The following is a 21838-nucleotide window of genomic DNA, read 5'->3' on the forward strand; positions in this document are numbered from 1 at the left end:
AATATTTTGATGCATTAACGACGAAAGCACGCCAAACTTTATATCAATACTGGCGAATCTGTAATTACGCCGTGTCTACATGTATTTGAAATATTTGGTATTTTATTAAAGATAGTAGTACAATGTGCAATAGTGGCGAATGAGCACTTTTGTCTGTGTGGTCGTTTTTGCTTTTGTGTTCTTTTTAAAAAACTTCTTACAGAGAAACTCAGTTTCAATCGTTCTTAGGTACTTAGAAATAGCAAATCAAGAAAGCGTCTATCCACTTTGGATCAGTATTGATTAATCTCAAACTATCGAGAACCAATATTCATTTCTAAAAAGAAATCTTACAAAATAAATCAATTCCTTCTACCCACAATCATTTCTTTAGTAGTTTGAAATACGAAACATACGTGAGTGAAATGATGAATTTAATTTTACTATTCATAGTTCTTTTGCTTACTTTTTATCTTTTATCATGTTTATCGTTTTCATAATTCATAGTTTTTCAATAATTCTCATAATAATTCATAATTTTCAAAGGCAAGCGTTGCGGCCTACAACTGCTCTATTTTTAAATATAATAACTTAAAAAAAATTTGACATATACTTTAGAATATGTATAAAATGATCCCAAAGCTGCAAAAAAAATTTTTTTTCTACCTAAAAAAAAATTCCAAAAATACATGAAAAATCGGGCTCCTAAACCTATTTTCCCCCTTAATAAATTATGGCAACCCTAACTATACTGAATTTCGACTGTTCAATATTGATAATATTATGTTTTATCACTTTCATTAACAGTAACATATCAAACCTTACGAATTTCTATATATCAATCATATAACTACAGTGTTGCCACATCCTGAAATAGAATCAGTAACCATCGTACAATGTGATTCAAATTTAAATAAAAGTATTAAATATTTATGAAATAATAAGCGTATGAATAAAATGAACTGTAAGAAATCGTGCAAATAATTTAGTTGTAGTTTTTAAGGTACACTTTAGAAGACCAAAAATAATTATTTTTTCAAGAATTTTTTCCTCAGAACCCTTATTAAAAATGAACATAAAACTTTTTACATATTAATATCTAACTCTTAGGGAGTACAAAAAATATATCTTTTTTCATTTATGCACCTAAACTAATATTGTAGAGGGCGCAAAAGTTGAGGCCTCGAAAAATAATGGCGGACAGTTAATCTCAGGATTGGGATATCTGAAACAAAAAAATCGTACTGCATTTGAAAAAGGAAGGTTTCTTACGTGACAATTTACCACAATTTGACCAAAAAATAAAAAATAAATATTTTTTAACCATGAAAAACTGAAGAAAAACGGGCGATTTTTTCACAAAATTTTTTCAAATTTCCGTAAAATCTTTTCTTTTTGTGTAATTTTTCACTAACGGTGGTAAATTGTCACGTAAGAAACCTTCCCTTTTCAAATGCCGTACGATTTTTTTGTTTTAGAAATCCCAATCCTGAGATTAACTGTCTGCCATCGGAACTCCTTTTTTTCGATACCTCGACTTTGGCGCCCTCTACAATATTAGTGTACGTGCATAAATGAAAAAAGATTATTCTCTAAGAGTTAGATATTAATATGTAAAATGTTTTATGTTCATTTTTAATAAAGGTTCTGAGAAAAAAAATCTTGAAAAAAAGCTTATTTTTGGTCTCTAAAGCAGGGTTGAGAAAAAACATGTTTTTTTTTATTTTATACAAAACAAACGTTTTTTTTTTGTTTTAAACGGTTTTTTTGTTTTAAACATGTTTTATTTTTCGTTTTTATATTACGTGTTTTAAACAAATAAAACGTAGAAAAAAACATTGTTTAAATCATATTTCTTAAAATGAGAAGGATCTGTTTGAGGAATTAGGCAGCACAGATACATATAATAACTTATGGCTGTTCAGCCCATATTATGAACTTACTTGCCCACGATATAGAAGTGCCAGGAATAAAGAGCAGTGTCAAAAAATTGCAAATATTTCAGAAATGTACATTTTGCTAGCGCAAAATTGCGAGAAGCTGGTGATTTTGCTCTTGTATTGCATTAGGATGTTCGTTGGAATACTTTATCGGAATGCTTAGAAAGTTAGTTGAAAAACTGGCCAATATTATTTCACATTTGCTCTAAACAATAGAATAAGTATTAAAAATTTGGAAAAAAATCCTTTGTAAAAGGTATAAATTTTTTTTATTAAGATCTTTTAAAAGGGCTACATCACAAGGCAACCAGGATAATGCCCTGAGGTAATGTATTGAAATTTCCCAACACGTGGGATCCAAATTGAGTTGTTTATATTTCAATGACTTAATGGCAACTGAATGCGAAATGAGTGATGTTTCTGAAAAAAACAAAAAATCCAAAACTCAATTTGGATCCCACGTGTTGGGAAATTTCAATACATTAACTCAGGGCATTATCCTGGTTGTCATGTGACCATCACAGGGCTTTTTATTGAAGTATGCACTTTTAAGACATCTATATTACATGTAAAGGGTTTTTATCCGGATATTTTTCTTTTGTGGCTCAGCTAGCATCCAGTTTATCTAACACTGATGATGATTTTTTATAAAAATCGAAAACGTTTTGTTCTGATAGCCCTTTTAAGGGATTTTAATAAAAAAAATTATACCTTTTACAAAGGTTTTTTTTCCAATTTTGTGATTGATGGTATACAGCCAACTACAGGAAAAACATTTTCTTTTTCTTGTGGATTTTTTAGAATAAGTATTGATAAAGATGTAACAAAGCTTGTAAAAGATACAAAGTTAAAGGCAAATGCCAAAGACTAGGTATTTATAAAAATTAAGGTATATTGCAGTGCAGGGACAAAGTCCAAGCAAATACTTGCACTAAATGAGAGGCTACAGAGATATGGCTAGAACTTCTGAAAGCATTCGAGACTGAACACGCAAATGGCGAATTTTTGGTAAATGATACGAATAAAGTCAAGGAGTTTATGAAAATGGCTTTGATCCTGACTCATTTCTTGACAAGTTTGCTTGCTCATCGCTTTAGTGGAAATAAATTTAGTCAAGAGCAAATAAAAACTGGTACGGAATATGTAGAAACTTCACATCACATCCAGAAGCATTGAAAATTATTATTAATTACCAGGCAAAGTGTGTACCCTTTAATCCATATATATTTTCTAAACATCTAATGTACAACCATTGGCATGGTGGCGTTCTATGGTCATACAACATAAAAAAACTCTTCTCATCATACGCTTTAGTCAATTCCAAACTATGTAACCGGCTAGGCAATGTCAAAGCTGCTAAGTTGGTTTCAATTTTTAAAGAGCTTAATTCTATAAGTGATCACGTGGCTGATAAAATTGATGACTTAGGTTACAAGATTACTATGAGACTAAAACAATTTGAGAAAATTATTAACTCTTGTATGCAAAATGTTTTGAGTTTTCCAATTTTTGTCGTGTTCCCATTATTAATAAATAAAAATATATTTGTTACAAAGTCTGTATAATAATATGTATAAGATTATTTTTCATATTTATATATTATTCACAAAAAAAAAAACGAAAAAAAACGCTTGTTTAATTTAAGTGTTTTAAACATGTTTAAAACAAAATGTTTAAAACAAAACAACCCTGCTCTAAAGTGTACTAGTACCTTAATGAAACTCGATTCTTGGGCAGATTTAGTGGTGCAATATTTGGGTAATACTAATTTCGATATAAATATACAAATTAGAAATAGTAGTCTTAAGGGTTGGGCAATAAAATCGTGTCTATAGTAACAAAAACTGATATTAATAAACGAATAATATAAACATAACAGGTTTGACAGTCAGTGTGCATTCACTTTTTCGAATCTTGAGAAAACTAAAGTACTTTTGAAAAATTTAAACGCAAAATGAAAGATTACATTATTACCGAGGGCCGAACTGAAAACTGATATAATGTTTATTTTAATACTTTACAAGGGTGAAAAAGAAGAGAAAATTGAGTGTGATTTTTAATTTCAAATACACTCTGGGCCAAAATTAACCGGCCACCTTAAAAATGGGTCATATTTTATGTCTTATATCTCCTAAACCTGTTGCCCGATTTAAGTGATTTTTTTAATATGTTGTAGCCTTATTCCTTGACAATATCGTTATAATAATATTGTTGCTAAACAGGTAAATTTTCATTATATACCGGGTGTACGAGTCAAAAAGTGTTTTTTTCTTAAGGTACTAGTACACTTTAGAAGACCTAGAATAATCATTTTTTTTCAAGAATTTTTTTCTGAGAACCTTTATTAAAAATGAACATAAAACTTTTTACATATTAATATCTTTAATAATAATCTTTAATTAATAACTTTAAAGAGAGTACAAAAAATATACCTCTTTTCATTTATGCACGTCCACTAATATTATAGAGGGCGCAAAAGTCGACGCTTCGAAAAATGATGGCGGACAGTTAATCTCAGGATTGGGATATCTGAAACAAAAAAATCGTACTGCATTTGAAAAAGGAACGTTCCTTACGTGACAATTTACCACAATTTGACCAAAAAATAAAAAATAAATATTTTTTAACCATGAAAACCTGAAAGAAAACGGGCGATTTTTTCACAAAATTTTTCAAATGTTTATAAAATCTTTGTTTTGCGGAATTTTTCACTAACGGTGGTAAATTGTCACGTAAGAAACCTTCCTTTTTCAAATGCCGTACGATTTTTTTGTTTCAGAGATGTTCCAATCCTGAGATTAACTGTCCGCCATCGGAACTACTTTTTTTCGAGGCCTTGACTTTGGCGCCCTCTACAATATTATTGTAGGTGTATAAATAAAAAAAGATATATTTTTTGTATTCTCTAAGAGTTAGATATTAATATGTAAAAAGTTTTATGTTCATTTTTAATAGTTTCTGAGAAAAAAAATCTTGAAAAAATGCTTATTTTTGGTCTTCTAAAGTGTACTAGTACCTTAAAGTTTCCATCACCCTGTGGAATATTCTAGCATCTGTAGAATACTGAAATTAAAACCTAACTATAGCCTCATGCTTTCTCAACATTTTGTTGTTTGATTGATTCGCTTGTGTTGGATAATAAAAAAGTTAGGTGCTTTAACATCTACGTGTTTTTTATCATTACAGGGTGTTTTTAAAAAAACTTGACGTAGTTTAAGAAGTAATTATGCATGAAAAAATAATGACAGTTCGCTTTAGAAACTTATGTTCGCAAATGCTTCGTTTCCGAGATAGGGGGTGTTGAAATTTTTCTGACAAACTAACGATTTATTTACTACTTTAAAACCGGTTGAGACATGCACATGAAATTTGGTGGGTTGTAATATGTAGTTATTGCACTTTTTTGGCATACAATTAAGCATTTAATATTCACCATTAGCGAGCGTACAGATAATATGATGGCTCATATTACCCGTATGCGCGCCAATGGTGAATATTAAATTCTTAATTGTATGTCAAAAAATATGCAATAACTACGTCATAAAACCCACCAAATTGCATTTGCATATCTCAACCGGTTTTAAAGCAATGAATAAATCGTCAGTTTGTCAGAAAAATTTCAACATCCCCTATCTCGGAAACGAAGCATTTGCGGACATAAGTTTATAAAGCAAACTGTCATTATTTTTTCATGCAGAATTACCCCTTAAACTTGGCCAAATTTTTTTAAAAACACCCTCTATTGATAAAAACATGTCTAGTTGTTAAGGCACCTAACTTTTTTATTATCCAACATAAGCGAATCAATCAAACAACAAAATGTAGAGAAAGCATGAGGCTATAGTTAGGTTTTAATTTCAGTATTCTACAAATGCTAGAATATTCCACAGGGTGATGCAAACTTTAAGAAAAAAACACAGTTTGATTCGTACACCCGGTATATAATGAAAATTTACCTGTTTAGCAACAATATTATTATAACGATATTGTCAAGGAATAAGGCTATAACATATTAAAAAAATCACTTAAATCGGACCACAGGTTTAGGAGATATAAGACATCAAAAATGACCCATTTTTAACGTGGCCGGTTAATTTTGGCCGAGTGTATCTCATTCAAAAGAAACTTTTTATTTATTCTAAGGGACTTCCGGCCCTCAGTAATAATTTAGGCTTTCATTCTGCGTTTAAATTTTTCAAAAATATTTATTAGTTTTTTCAGGATTCGACAATTAATGCATTTAAAAAACATTGGCCCGAAATTTTGCGTCTACGCTCTTAGTATGGACTCATATGTTTTTAAGAAATCTCGTAAATTAAGCATCTTGGAAATTTGTTAGATTTTATTTTTTTTTCTGAAAAATGGCTTTGGCAAAGCCCATTAACCTTATTCTTATTTGAAAACACAAATAAAACTGTCAAGAATACTAAAACATTACTTAATAAAATGGATGCGTAAATACCAACCTTGTCATTTCCATCAAAACTTTTATTTTGGCCCGCTTTAACAAAATTGTCATATTTGGGTTTTTTAATTTTAAGTTCACTTTCTTCATTCTCATCTTCCTGTTGCTTTGAGGTGTTTGTTTCTTCCTCTTCGTCGTCATCGTCATCATCCGATGACTCTTTTTTAGCAGGCTGCAATATAAACACATCTATGAGTTACGCACGAAAAAAAATATATCTAAAATGTTACAAAACATGCTAAATATGCATTTTTACGTTAATAATATTCAAAAAGATGTAATTTGCTCAGAATACACGAAATAAAGCAAATATTTTCGAATTTTTATGAATACGCATTTTGCATATAATCCGAGCTCTAATAGTACATACAAAGAAAATAGTCAATATCAGTAAGAAGCCTGGGTAAAAATTTTATTTACCTTTTTAAGTGTAGAGGTGACAGCGGCTTTTTTTAAAGCTGGTTTTTCATCTTCATCATCTTCATCGTCACTGTCATCATCTGATGAACTTTCCTTTTTATTAGATGTAGCTTTTTTAGTTACAGGTTGTGGTTTGGGAGCAGGTTTTTTCGTTTCCTCTTCAGATGAATCTTCAGAACTGCTTTCTTCTTTCTTTGCTGTAGATTTGTTTTGTGGAGCTGGAGTAAGTTTTTTGACTGCTGGTGTTTCTTCTTCACTGGATGAATCATCTGAACTGCTCTCTTTCTTTGGAACCGACTTTTTCTGAGTTATAACAGCTGCTGGTTTTTTTGCAGGAGCAACTGCAGGTTTTTTCGCTGGAGGTTCTTCATCTGATGATTCTTCAGATGAACTACTTTCAGCTTTCCTCTTCACACCAGTTTGAGCTGGTTTTGCTTTTACTGGTGTGGGATTTACAGTTTTCTTAGGTGCTTCTTCTTCTTCTGATGAACTATCCTCACTACTGCTTTCTTGTTTCTTTTGTATTTTTGGTGGTATAACTTTTGTTGCTGTTGCTTTTGCAACAGGTTTCTTAACAGGTTCATCCTCATCAGAGGAATCCTAAAATAAAGTTAATTGTTTAACTATTACATATTAATCAAGACCATAATCTTAATGACTATAAATAAGATGTACAAATTTAAATGAATGTTATCTTTAGGTTTATTTCACATTCAGTTCAAGTTCACAAAACAGTTCCATAGTCCAGAGAAATAAGGTTTTTCTCGTGACACATCCCCCTCCAGGCCGAAACCAAATTTTTTGAGTAGTATGGACATCTATATTATTAACCTATATGTTTCCTGCAGCCGATTTTGATGATATACATAGTTATAAACAAATGAAGATCGAAAAACGGTAAATTATCGCTTTTTTCGTCTATTACCAAAAAGTTAAGCACTTTAAACAAATTTGAGAGTAAGAAACTCATAAATCGTATAAAAAACTTCCAATATGACATTCGCTGAGTATGTCCAACCTTATTGGTTGCTTAGAAAATTGCAAAATAAATCATAAATATTGAGTTTTTATAAATATTCGTAACTTAGGTAAAAATTAACTTAGAATCTTCTTATTACGCGGAATGCCGAGACTTCTTGTACTTAAATTATATTTTAAATTTCAAAGCAATTGGTCAAATAGTTTAAAAGTTATTTAATTTATTTTTCCCAAATTCATTTTTTTTTGCAACACTATAAGTCAGAAAATTATGAGGTTACAATAATACTTCGGGCAGTTTATGAAAGAAGAACATTTATACTATTACCTTAATTAAAAATAAATGACAAAAAATAATTTTAAACAGTGTAAAATTATTTTGCAAAAACATGTCCATTTTTTGCTTACTTATAAACAATTAGAATAACTTTTTAACCGTTACCCATAGAAAAATAATTTTTTCATATTTAGAAAGACTGAATTTTTATACACATTTAGAAAGAAAAACAACTGTTCTAGGATATTTAGGGACAAAGTTAGCCCCCCCATTTTTTTAATTCACATGTTTTTGCAAAATTATTTTGCAATATCTATAATTATTTTTTGTCATCTTTTTTAAATTAAATTAATACTGTAAATTTTCTTCTTTCATAAAATATCCAAAATATTACTGTAACTTCATCATTTTCTGACTTACAGTGTTGCAAAAAAAAATAATTTTGGATAAACAAATTAAATAACTTTTAAACTATTTGACCAATTGCTTTGGAATTTAGGGTGTAATTTAAGCACCATAAGTCTCAGCATTCCATGTAATAAGAAGGTTCTAAGTTAATTTTTACATAAATTATGAATATTTATAAAAACTCAAATTTTATGATTTATTTGGCAATTTTCTAAGTAACCAATAAGGATAGACATATTCAGCGAACGCCATATTGAAGTTTTTTATACGGTTTATGAGTTTATTACTCTCAAATTTGTTTAAAATGCCCAATTTTTTAGTAAGAGACGAAAAAAGCGAAAATTTACCGTTTTTTGATCTTCATTTGTTTATAACTATGTATATCATCAAAATCGGCTGCAGGAAACATATAGGTTATTATTATAGATGACCACATTACTCGAAAAATTTGGTTTCAGCCTGGAGGGGGATGTGTCAACAACACGATATTTTTTTTTCCTTATTTCTCTGAACTACCAGTGTTATGGTGCTTCTCAGAACCTTTTTTCAGTGCGTCACTATTTCTTTTTCGGTTTTAAATGTCCTTCTAGAACAAGTAGTGACTTTCAAATACCTGGGAATTAATCTATCAGCCGACAACAATTTGGAAAAACAAACACCTAAGATTGGAAACAAAGGCCCGAATATATTTAAGGCTATGGGTACATAATTCGCAAATATTTTACGTGTATCCCTACTTTTTCTGTCTTTACACGGCAAATTACGTGTAGTAAAATTCACACTGGTGTGGATATGTAAACATTACTAGAATGTCATTCTACTTGAAAATGTCATAATTCATTTAAAGAGATGGCTTTTGAATGTTCTTGGATAACTGTTATTTTTATAATTGCAAATTATTAATTCAGTTAATAAATGTAATAATTTTTTCACTAACTATGTTTTCAGTGATTGTAATAATTTATTTGTACAACAAAAACTAATAATCAATCGAGAAAAGAGGAAAAGTGTTAAAGTGATTTTTTAATAATGTGTTGTTATTTTGGAACGCTTACAATTTTGAACATCTCTAACAACAAAATACTTGGATCACAGGATATATCTGATGTATTCTCTGCTTGGATCTTTCACAAATAATACACAATAAATAACTTTTTATTAAGTTCACGTCTTAAATCAATTATTTATCAAATACACTATATATCAATAATATTTAATCAATTTCTCAAAATATTCCCGATGCAATGTCAAATATTTAAAATTGTCACTGATTGTCAGTGTCTGACTGACAATATATGCTGACAATATTATATTCGGTTGAGTGCGTTGTAAGACAAAGACAGATTTGGAAAATATTACCACGGCATTGTGTTCATTTTTTTCAAATCCTGAAAAAACCAATAAATATTTTTGAAAAATTTAAACGCAGAATGAAAGACTAAATTATTACCGAGGGCCGAAAGTCCCTTAGAATAAATAAAAAGTTTATTTTGAATGAGATATTTGTATTTAAAAATCACACTAAATTTTCTCTTAGTTTTTTCACCCCTGTAACTTATTAAAATAAACATTGTAGAAGTTCTCAGGGACTTTCGGCCCTCGCTAATAACGTAATCTTTCATTCTGCGTTTAAATTTTTCCAAAATACTTATTAGTTTTCTCAGGATTTGAAAAAAATGAATCCCCATTTGAATAGCATTGCAGCCGAAAATACGTTCCGATCCTCTTAAATTCTATATTTTAAAATACTTTTTCACATAAAAATTGCTTAAGATTCCTCTTAAATACATTTATTGAACTGGTGGACTTTACAACTGTGGGTAAATGATTAAATACCTGTAGCCGTATACCCTGGGCGATTTAAATTTAATGTTACCTTAATTTGAAAATGGTGTTGGATTTTTGCAACACCAAGGAAATAATTTTACACTGGTTTTACACTTCTGAAGCTAGGAATAACTAAAGACACTTTTCACAACTAATATTTTATTACAATAACACAAACTTTTGGTATTAAAGTAATTTTTGTGTGGGATCGGACACACGCCCTACTTTCCCGTTTTTTATTCTCTTATTATTCTATATAACAACACCTTGGCAACGAACTTTTTTTTTGAATATTGCGCCTTTGTGTACACTTTGAATTATAGAACATAAAAACATAGAAACATCTTTGTGAAGTGTACACAAGGCGCAAACCACTAAATAAAATATTGAAACAAAATATAGTTTTACTAAATATTAATGTTGGGAATTTATTTCTCCAACAAATGGTATATCGATGGCTTAGTGTAAAAACCTCGTATCTCATTTTACATGAGTGACTTTAAACTGAATTTCTGCATACTCTAACCCAAAATATATATGAAAAATGTATGTGTAATGATCTAAACGTACTCAGAATCAAAAATATGTAAAGATAGTTTTTTGTTTTAAGTTGTAGTATGCAGAAATTAAGTTTAAAGTCTCTCCTGTAAAATTTTCTGTGAAATGAGATACGAGGTTTTCACACTAAGCTATCGATATAGAGTTTATAACAATATCTAGTATTTAAATTATGCATAGATAGATAGATAGATAAATTTATTGATCTTTTTGTATCATTAACATGACATAACACAAGTCGCAAACATGGTATACTTATAGTATACATATCACCACTTGTTTTAAACTAATGTAAGTTATTAAAAATAAATACACATAATTCAAAAATGTATAGACATGCCAATGTTAAAATTTTATATTTTTTAAAATATTCTCTACAACTAGTTAGTCGGAAGACACCAGCGACATAACGCAATATTTTCTTTTGCATGACGAAAATACTGTTTGCATAACCAGACATACCCCAAAACATATCCTGTATCTTAGCCTGGACTCCACGTGTGCATAATATATCATAATAGCTGATTTTCCGTCAAAACATATTTTAAATTTTTCATTAGATAGTTAATGGAACTCAACTTCGAAACGACCACTCCACAATGCAACTTCCAATCAAAACTTTCGTCAATCGTTATTCCCAAAAACTTGACTAACGACACCGTAGCTATTTGCATGTTGTTAAAAATAAACTGAAAATTTTCCAGGTACAGTACAATCTGCCATATCCGGACCTGTCATATCCGGACGGTTCTGCGCCGTCCGGATCTACCGAAATCTACCGAGAAAAGCAGTCCTGTTGTTAAACAACGCACTAAAAGAATAACTAAAAGATGGCGAAATAATGTATTATTTATTTATTTATTTACGGCATCCATTTACAAGTTTTACACACAACAAGACTTTTACAAGTTACACCTCAACAATAATAAATTATTAAAATAATAAACACATCAGAATAATACAAACAAACATATAGTAAGAACAATACAGAACTACAACAACCTTATTGTAAGATACCCCTTAGTTGTTTTTTGAACAAACCAATTTTGGAGTCAAAAATATCCATTTGTCTTGGCAGGCTATTAGCACTCCGAACCAATCGTGTAGTCGGTTCACTTATACCAAAATTAGTGTGGTGAAATGGCACTGAAAAGATTTCTGATTGTCTGTTGCTTCTACTAGGAACTTTAAGACTAAAAAGTGATATCAATTGAGGACAATCTATGAAAGCATTAATAACTTTGTGTAGGAAGCATAAATCTAACAATGTCCTCCTTGACTCAAGTGTTGGTAAATTTAGACTATCTCTCACCCACTGATAGTCATATTCCTCTCTCCTGTATCCACTCTTATAAGCTGCTACCCTCAAAAATTTATTTTGGAGCTATATTATACATCTGCTATTATTATACAATCTATAAAACGTGTCTATCGATGAAAGTTATCGATGGCGTTGATTACTGGAATGTATGAAGTAGTGGTCCTGATATCCGGATTTTTTCATATCCGGATCGGTCTGTCGCCACATTGATCCGGATATGGCAGGTTTTACTGTATTTTTGTTTATTGTGAAAATGTGTAACTTGCGTTTTTTTCTACATTAAGATGCAACAAGTTATCACAAAACCAAGAATATAAAGATGAAAGAAAATCATTACATTGATGTTGTAGGATTACGTTGGATTTGTTTGATAGAATAATTGACATATCATATGTCAGCAAAGTGCGTCAGAAAACTTGTATCTTTTCGGTGATTATAATTTGCCTAATGCCTTATGGTCAAACGACGAATTTGGAGTTGTGGTCCAGTGTCCAATGGGTGATTCTGCGTTAAATGTGGCACAAACATTTGGATATCTTAGACTATTTCAGATTAATACTGTACCTAATGATAGGAATGTTTTCTTAGATTTTGCTTTTACTAATAATAGAGATATAGTAATAAGGGCTTCAGATAAACTTTTTGACAGTAGTCTTCATCATATTGGATATTCTCTTTTTCGTTTTTTTTTTGGCTCAAAAGCAATTACCATTAAAAATCAATTAAGGATAAGCTCTGTCTGTTTTGGAATAATTACCAGTGGCGTGCCTACTACTTTCCTAATTCTTTAATTTTTAATTTGACGATTATTATGGAGTGTGTTGTTTGTAAAATTATAAATAGCAGACCATATATAACATGTGACAGCTGCCAGAGGGCTACACACAGGGATTATTCGAATCTAACTGCTAGTGAATTAAAAGATATTGATCTTAAGGGAACCAGATTATTGAAGTATTACTGTGAAGAATGTGAAGCCGGAGTTAAATTAATTCCTACATTACTACAAAAAATTGGTGATTTACAAAACGAGTTGCAAGAAGTAAAAAAATGTGTTGAAGGTTACAAGAGAAGTGGGGAAATGTCATTGAGTGTTAAGGAAGATTTAATCAGTGAAATTATGCATAGAGAGAGGAGAGCTTCTAATATTGTAGTGTTTAATGTAAATGAGTCCAAAATGAAGACCCAACAGGACAGAAATGATGAAGACTTGACTACGGTAAACAAGATATTGGAAAATTTTGATATAGACAGAAAGAGCATTAAAGTTTTTAGACTTGGTAAGTTTACACCAATGAAAACTAGACCAATTAAAGTTATACTACCATCTAAAGAAAAGGTTATGTCTGTGCTGAAGAATAAACAACTGATTAAGGAAGCAGGTATCAAGATCTTTGCAGATCAAACCAACCAGCAACGTGAGTATTATAAAAAAGTACAAAATGAACTACAGAATCTGATCGATTCGGGTGACCATAGTAAAACTATTAAATACATTAATAATAGACCCATGATTGTCAACAAAAATAATATAAATAATCAAAAAAACTAAAAATTGCACCTGATATACAACTTAATACAGATGTTATATATATAAATGCTCAAAGTGTTTTGCAAAATTTAGATCTAATTAGGGAAAGTCTGTTATGTTTTAATCCGAAGGTTATTTTATTAAGTGAGACCAGGACCACCAAGGACATAGAAGAAATAAGAACATAATGAAATAAGAATTGAAAACTATATGTGTGTTCGTTGTGATTCATCAAGTAGGTATACTGGTGGAGTGTTAGTATATGTTAAAAGTGACTATAGATGTTCTGTTGTAAGAAAGTATGTCCTTGACAAAAATTATTGGTGTGTAATTTTAAAAGTTAATTTTTTAACATCAACTTGGTACATAGGTTGCATATATCATTCGCCTTCATCATCAGATGTTAGGTTTATGGAAGAACTGGATAATATTTTTGATTTTATTGTTTCAACGAACCACTCTTTCATTTTAGTGGGCGATTTCAATTTAGATCAATTGTCAAGAACTTTTTATGTCAAAAAAATAAATGATCAAATGTTGAGCTACGGTATTTATTTGCCAATTAGTTACAGAACCTACTAGAGTGACAAATGTATCTAAAACACTGGTAGATTATGTCCTGTCAAATACTAATAATATCATAGTAAATGTTCATGAAACTCCAAAATTAACTGACCACTCCATTATTTCTGTTAATCTAAGAAATACTAAAAGTACAGAGCATTATAATGTTAAGAAATTTAGAAATTTAAGTCAGAGTAATATTTTGACAATTCAAACTAATTTAATGTATTATAACTGGAATTTGAATTCTGTTGATGTTGACTCGATTTTTAATGAGTTATTTTTAAATTGTGAGATTGAAATCAATAAAACAGCACCTATTCAAATCTGCCGGTTTAACTTAAAGCTACCTTGGTTTGATAACGAAGTTTACTCTCTTATAAAATTACGTGATAATGCTTATAGAACTTTTAAAACAGCACTTCAACCGTTTAAACAGGAGTTGTGGAGTAATTTTAAAAGATATCGTAATGAAGTTGTTAATTTGTTAAAAACTAAAAAAAATCTTTATTATTTTAATAAAATAGATAGATTTAGACACAACCTCAAAGAAATGTGGAGAACATTAAAAAATTTAGTGAACATTAAATCCAAGGGTTCACCTCAGTATGTTCAATTTGAAACAGGTATGTATTCAACATGTCAAGATAGCAAAGAAATCGCTAACCAGTTCAACAGTTACTTTGTTTCAAGTATCAACAATATTGTTGGAGCTTTGGATTTGAGGCAAACCTGGTGTAATAAAAATAGTAACTTATACCTACCAATAAATAAATTTAAATTAGTATCTTTAAACGAATTATGTATGTATGTTAATAAATTAGACAGTAAATGCTCAGTTCATGATATATTAAACGCTAAAATTCTCAAAGACATTTTTGAAACAATTGGGCATATTATACTAAATTTAATCAATACTTGTCTGTCTACTGGTAAAATTCCGAATCAACTTAATGTTAGTACAATTGTACCAATTCAAAAAATCAATAATACAGTGAAAGCTGAAGAATTTAGACCCATCAATACACTACCCCCAATTGAAAAATTGATTGAGCTTGTTGTGTATGATCAAATTATTGAACATGTTAAAACAAATGCTATTTTGATAAGTAATCAATCTGGTTTCAGAAAGCAACACTCTTGTGATTCGGCACTTCAATTGACAATTAGTAAATTTAAAATTGAATTGGATCAAAACAAATATGTAGTATCTGTATTCTTAGACCTTAAGAGGGCGTTTGAGACCATAGACCGTAATATTTTACTGGCAAAATTGTGGCAGTATGGCATTAGGGGTGGAGTTTTTGACTGGCTGAATAATTATCTATCAAATCGCAAGCAGAAGGTTAAATTCAATAATTGTATGTCAGATGAACTTAACATTGATCTAGGTGTACCTCAGGGCAGTGTCCTGGGGCCATTACTTTTTATTCTCTACTTGAATGATATAGATCTGTTTGTGGATTGCGAGTTTGTCAATCTTTTTGCTGACGATACGTTAATAGCTTGTAGTGATGTATGCTTGGAAAATGCAGTGGCAAAAATGAATTCAATTCTAGAGGCTGTTTATAATTATTTAACATTAAACAAGTTAAAATTAAATGTATCAAAGACAAAAGCTCTAATTGTAACCAGTAGATATAAGTATAACAAAATCAATATAAATAGCATTAATTTATCCATAAATGGTGAAAAGATTGAAATAACAACAACTATTAAATACTTAGGATTTCAACTTGATAACACTCTTTCATTGGAAGATCATTTTGTTTATATACACGTGTTGTATACACATGTAAATCAGCAAGAAATTATTCTTTTTTACAAGAATAGCAAAAAATTTATCTTTAGAAACTAGACTTACTGTATATAATTCAATAATCCAACCACATTTTGATTATTGTGCATCAGTCTTATATTTGTTCAACCTAAATAAAATGGGACAACTTCAAAAATTACAAAATCGTGGCATGCGTATAATATTAAGAATGGGTCGATGGACACCAATAAATTTAATGCTGAATACATTGAACTGGTTTTCGGTATATCAAAGGTTTCAATATTTTGCATTGATTTTTGTTTATAAAATTAAAAACAATATAGCTCCCGATTATTTTCAGCAATTTATTAATTTTCCTAATACACACATACACGATACTCGAAATAAAAATAACATATACTTTTCTAAAATGAATTATAGCAGCTCAATGAATTCATTAATATTTAGAGGTTTCAGAGAATTTAATGAATTGCCTAATGAATTAAAAGACTGTAGGACAGTTAAAAGTTTTAAAGATAAATTAAAGGTTTTCCTTAAAAATTTAAAGTAGTATGTATTTGAATTGGCGGTGAACGTACACAATATTTTTGTTTATTTTTATTGACTTTTATTGGTTGGGGAACTTGTTAATTTGATTATAATTCGTTATTAATTTTGATTATAATTTGTTATTATTTTTTAATTTATTGTTACATTTATTATTTTTTTTTATTGAATTTTTTTATTGTGAATCATTGTATTGTATTTTCCTTCGTTTTATATGTAAAAAAATGTATTTAAGTTAAATTTGTATATTAGGTTACCTATTTGAAATAAAGATATCTATCTATATGAGTGTTCTTTACCTATTAGCTCTTCTAAGTGCGGTAATCTGGCTTATAATCAATATTATTATGATTTTAGAAATGCTAACTATAGAGAACTTAATAGTTTCTTGGCTTCTTTTGACTGGCAAATAATTCTTAACACAAATGATGTAAATTTATCTACTAATACTTTTTATGAAATACTTGCTATAGGTATAGCTTACTTTGTTCCATTGAAAAAGTATAGAACATCATCATTTCCAAAATGGTTTACAGTTGATTTGAGAAAATTAACCCTTCAGAAAAAAAAAGGCACATTCTATATATTGTCGGTCTAAATCGCAAATTGCCTAAGTCACAAATTGAAAATTTTCCAGGAGACAAAAAAGTGTGGAGTTTGCCTATGTCCTATGAGTAAAATAACTTTCGTTTAGCGAAATTGCCGTGAAATAAAATAATAATTGCGCTTGTGGGAATTGTCAGGCGGTAGCTTTTACCGTCTATTACTAGATGAAACCAAAAAACAATTTTCGCAAAAAATGGACTTAGGCAATTTGTGATTTAGACTGACAATATGTAAATAATCATACTTATTGTAACTATAAAAAATTCTCAGATTTGCGTGCTGAATGCAAGCATCTGTCAGAAGTTTGTTTTTCTAACTATATTGGGTGTTTTGATTTGAAACTGAGGGATTATCCAAAATCGTTTTGGCAGTTTATTAACGATAAAAGATCAAATTACAGTCTTCCGAATTCTCTGTCTTATGGAAATATGACTGCTTCTAATGGGCAAGATATAGCTAATTTACTTATGGAGTTTTTTCAGACGGTGTATGTTAATAATCATGATTCAACTTTTTCATTTGACACAGTTGTGGATGATGTTGCTAGCAGGGATATTAACTGTTGTGAGATTATAATTAATGAGATATTTGATGCTATAAGTAGGCTCCCAAAGAAGCTTTCAAAAGGACCCGATGGAATACCAGATTACTTGCTGAAAGAATGTGTTTGCACAATAGTCTTACCTCTATATATACTTTTTAATAAATCTTTACAAACATCTGTATTTCCTGATCCTTGGAAGGTGAGTTATGTTGTCCCTGTTTTTAAAAATGGTCAAAAAAATCAAGTAGAAAACTATCGTAGTGTTTGTATACAATCTTCAATACTGAAACTGTTTGATTCCCTAGTCAGCAAGCAGTTGAGTTGGCTGTGCAAAGGTTTAATATCCGATCAACAACATGGTTTTTGCCAAAATAAATCAACTTTAACAAATCTACTCTATTATCAAACTGACATTTTGCAAAACATGGAACAGTTTAAGCAGATAGACTCCATTTACACAGATTTCTCAAAAGCATTTGATCAGGTGGACCATCAGATCCTTTTGCAAAAGTTCGGGTCCCATCATCAGATTGTCTTGTCGTTTCAAAGTTCACTAATTGGCCGGGTTCAGTATGTTAAAATTGGTGGCGACCTCTCTGAAACTATATTCGCTACTTCTGGTGTTCCTCAAGGTGGACACTGTTCTCCTTTACTGTTCAATGTCTTTGTTAATGATGTTGTTAGTTGTTTTAAACATAGTCACTGTTTAATGTTTGCAGATGATGTTAAAACTTTGGAGGATTGTTGAGGGCCCAGACAATCAGTTGCTTTTACAGAATGATTTAGACCAATTACACTGTTGGTGTCGGGTTAATAAGCTGGATCTCAATGTTAAAAAATGTTGTTTTATTAGTTTTACATGTAAAATAATCAAATACCAGTCTTCATATGATGTCATTGATAATCAACCACTTAAATATGTTACTACTGTCAAAGACTTGGGAATCATATTTGATGAGAAATTAACTTTTATAAATCATATTAATTCAATAGCTGTAAAGAGTAGTAAAATGCTTGGTTTTGTGCTAAGAAATTGCCAATACTTTTTAGTTCATACCGTCAGGGTTGTTTATTGTTGTTTGGTCAGATCAACTTTGGAACACTGTTCAATAATTTGGTCTCCTTATTTTCAAAATCACATGATTTATTTGGAAAGAGTACAACATAGATTCTTAAGAGTGTTGCTTTTAAATGTGGAATTACTATAGCTAATCATAATTACATGGAGATTGAGCAACACATTTCATTGAATCCACTAAGCATCCATAGAGATAGATTTTCACTAATATTCTTATTTAAGTTGGTTAATGGTCTGTTAGATTGTCCTAATATCTTAGAATATGTTACTTTCCACATACCAAGTCATTATTTAAGGCAACAACCAACTTTTCGAATTCCCTTTCATAGAACAACTTATGGTGTGAATAATCCTCTTGACAGATGCATGTCTTTGGCCAATAATCTGCAGATTGACTTATTTAAATACAGTTTGAACCAACTAAAGAGGTACCTATCTTGTATTACATAGTATTAGGTTTGTTTTAAATGTTTTTGTTTTAATAGTTTAAAATTATTATTTTTATAATAGCCTATGTACTAGTTATCTCAATGATCTAGATCAGCGGTTCTCAATCTTTTTGTGTCATGTACCACCAAATACTTTTTATTATTTTTGGTACCACCTAACTGAAATACATATCTAACTAGGTGATCTAATGAACTATAATAGTGGTGCTGATTTTGGCTGTTTTTGCGTTTTGTGTACCACCTCAAAAAATGAAATGTACCACCAGTGGTACATGTACCACAGATTGAGAACCGCTGATCTAGATTCATTAAGTCTGATACAATTATAATTACTTTGAATTTTTTTAACTTGGATATACCTAGTTATAACGACACCTGATATGAAAAACATTGTATCTCCACTTACAATGTTTTTCAACTATGGCTTAAATAGCATCTATAAACGATAACCTTTAATTTGGTCTAAGAACCTTTAATTTGGTCTAAGAACTTTTATCCTATCTTATGTAATTATAAAGTTATTTAACAAAATAACCTCATTGTAAGTGCAAATTTTTGACCACTGGGTAGAAAAAACATTGTAACCAATGTTACAATATTAAAATTGTTTATTATTGATGAAACTTTTTTACTAAAACATTGTAACATGGGATACAATGTTTTTCTCGAAACATTTATTGAGTAAGTTTTTATAACTACATTGTAAGTTGTGATACAAGAAAGCAAGGTAGTGGAATATTACGATGAACAACATTGTAACTAAATATAGTCAGGAGGTAAATTCTATAATATTAACTGCTGAGCATAGTAAGCATGCCTCAAATCGTAAAAACTCACATAAAAATACTAGTTAAGAATTTCAAACAAAAATAATATCACCTATATCATTCACTGCTGAACTAACTTCTACTGATGAAACTCAGATAATCAAGCTCAGATAATAATTGCACGCTCAAGATACATCGACAGTGCAAACTTCTACATGCACCGAAGATACAATTAGATACGTCTGCTAAGAAAAAACAATACCCCAAGAAGAAAAATCTTAGAAGGAAGAGACAAAGGGATCCTAGTGTTTGAAAAATGAATGTCTTGAAGAAACTGAGGAACTCTGGCCAAGAATTTACTGGCAAAACCAGAAAATTATCGAAAATTAGAGAACTGGGACCTGGATGTAATGATAAATGTATCAGAAAATGTAAATCGAAATTATCAGAAAATGATAGACTCCATGTATTTAATAATTTTTGGGCAATGGCTGATCATGACCAAGAGAGGAAAGTGGCAAAGCTAAAAGAGTCCAGAAGACACTGGACATATGAATATAATTTGCAGTTGACAGAACACTGACTTCCAAGTTTGTAAGAAAACATTTTTGGACACTTTTAACATAACAGATATGTGGTTAACTACACTATTCAAAAAAATTGATAGTCATGAAGGCGGTGGCCGTATACCTGGAGATATGCGTGGTCGCCACAAGAACAGGGCAAATGCTGCAGACGAAAGTATTAACAATTCGATTCGTGCGCATATAGAATAGAATAGAATAGAATACTTTATTGGTATAGCTTTACAGCTGCCATCATAAAGATGGATATACACGTCAGATATACAACACAATATAGTCACAGACACATAATCAAATACCTATACATACACTTAAATTTTAGATTTAACATAATGTACATTGATAAATATGAAAATTATTAATATTAGACAGAACTCATAACAGCAATCTAGTTGCTAAGTATTCTTCTACACTGTAGAATGCATGTTTACATAGTATACTTTTCACAATTCTTTTGAATTTCACCGGATGCAAAGATCTAACTTCATTTGGAAGATGATTATATAGCCTGACCCCCACATAATCTGTGGACTTCTCAAATTTGGATAGTTTGTGACCAACAGTAACAAACTGATTGGCATTCCTAGTTGAGTATGCATGTAAATCAGAATTTCTCTTGAATGAATGTAAATTATGCTTAATATACAATATGGATTTCAAGATATATATGGAAGGCAACGGTAAGATATTGTTATTAATGAAAACTTGCTTACAAGTATGCCCAAAAGGAATATTGAAGATAAGTCTAATAATTCTCTTCTGTTTAATAAACACTGTGTCTGATTTTGTGGAATTACCCCATAACGTAACATTATAAGTAAGGTGACAATAAACCAAAGAATAATATACATTAATGAGAGTTTTAATACTGAGTGTTCTCTTCAACTGTACTAAAGCATAGAATGAACAATTTAGTTTCTTATTAACATATTCAACGTGAACATCCCAACTCATAAACTGGTCCAAGAATACACCTAAAAATTTTATGTTTGGAATATTTACAATTTCAGGAATAGACACAACTGGCATATTTCGTTTGCATCTAAAATGTATATACGATGTTTTATCAATATTCAGTTGTAGCAAGTTTTGTGTACACCATGTTTGGAATAATCTGATAACCCTTGACACTCTATTTTGAAGCTCTACGTATGTATGTGCTGATACAATCACAGATGAGTCATCTGCGTACATTACAATGTGGTCATGAGTAATA

At 30.2% G+C, this 21838-nt stretch overlaps 1 protein-coding gene across 2 annotated transcripts in view; it reads right to left on the minus strand.

Moving 5' to 3' along the window:
* Positions 1 to 21838, minus strand: part of LOC126883977 (nucleolar protein dao-5) — a 53336-nt gene that overhangs the window by 19538 nt on the left and 11960 nt on the right. For both annotated transcript variants that reach the window (XM_050649743.1, XM_050649744.1), the window contains exons 3-4: positions 6805 to 7404; positions 6386 to 6556 (exon numbers count right to left, since the gene is read on the minus strand). In XM_050649743.1, coding sequence (XP_050505700.1) covers positions 6386 to 6556; positions 6805 to 7404 — 771 coding nt within the window. The remainder of the gene's footprint in view (positions 1 to 6385; positions 6557 to 6804; positions 7405 to 21838) is intronic.

The sequence above is a fragment of the Diabrotica virgifera genome, chromosome 4 (assembly GCF_917563875.1).
Source record: "Diabrotica virgifera virgifera chromosome 4, PGI_DIABVI_V3a".
NCBI classification, from domain to species: domain Eukaryota; kingdom Metazoa; phylum Arthropoda; class Insecta; order Coleoptera; family Chrysomelidae; genus Diabrotica; species Diabrotica virgifera.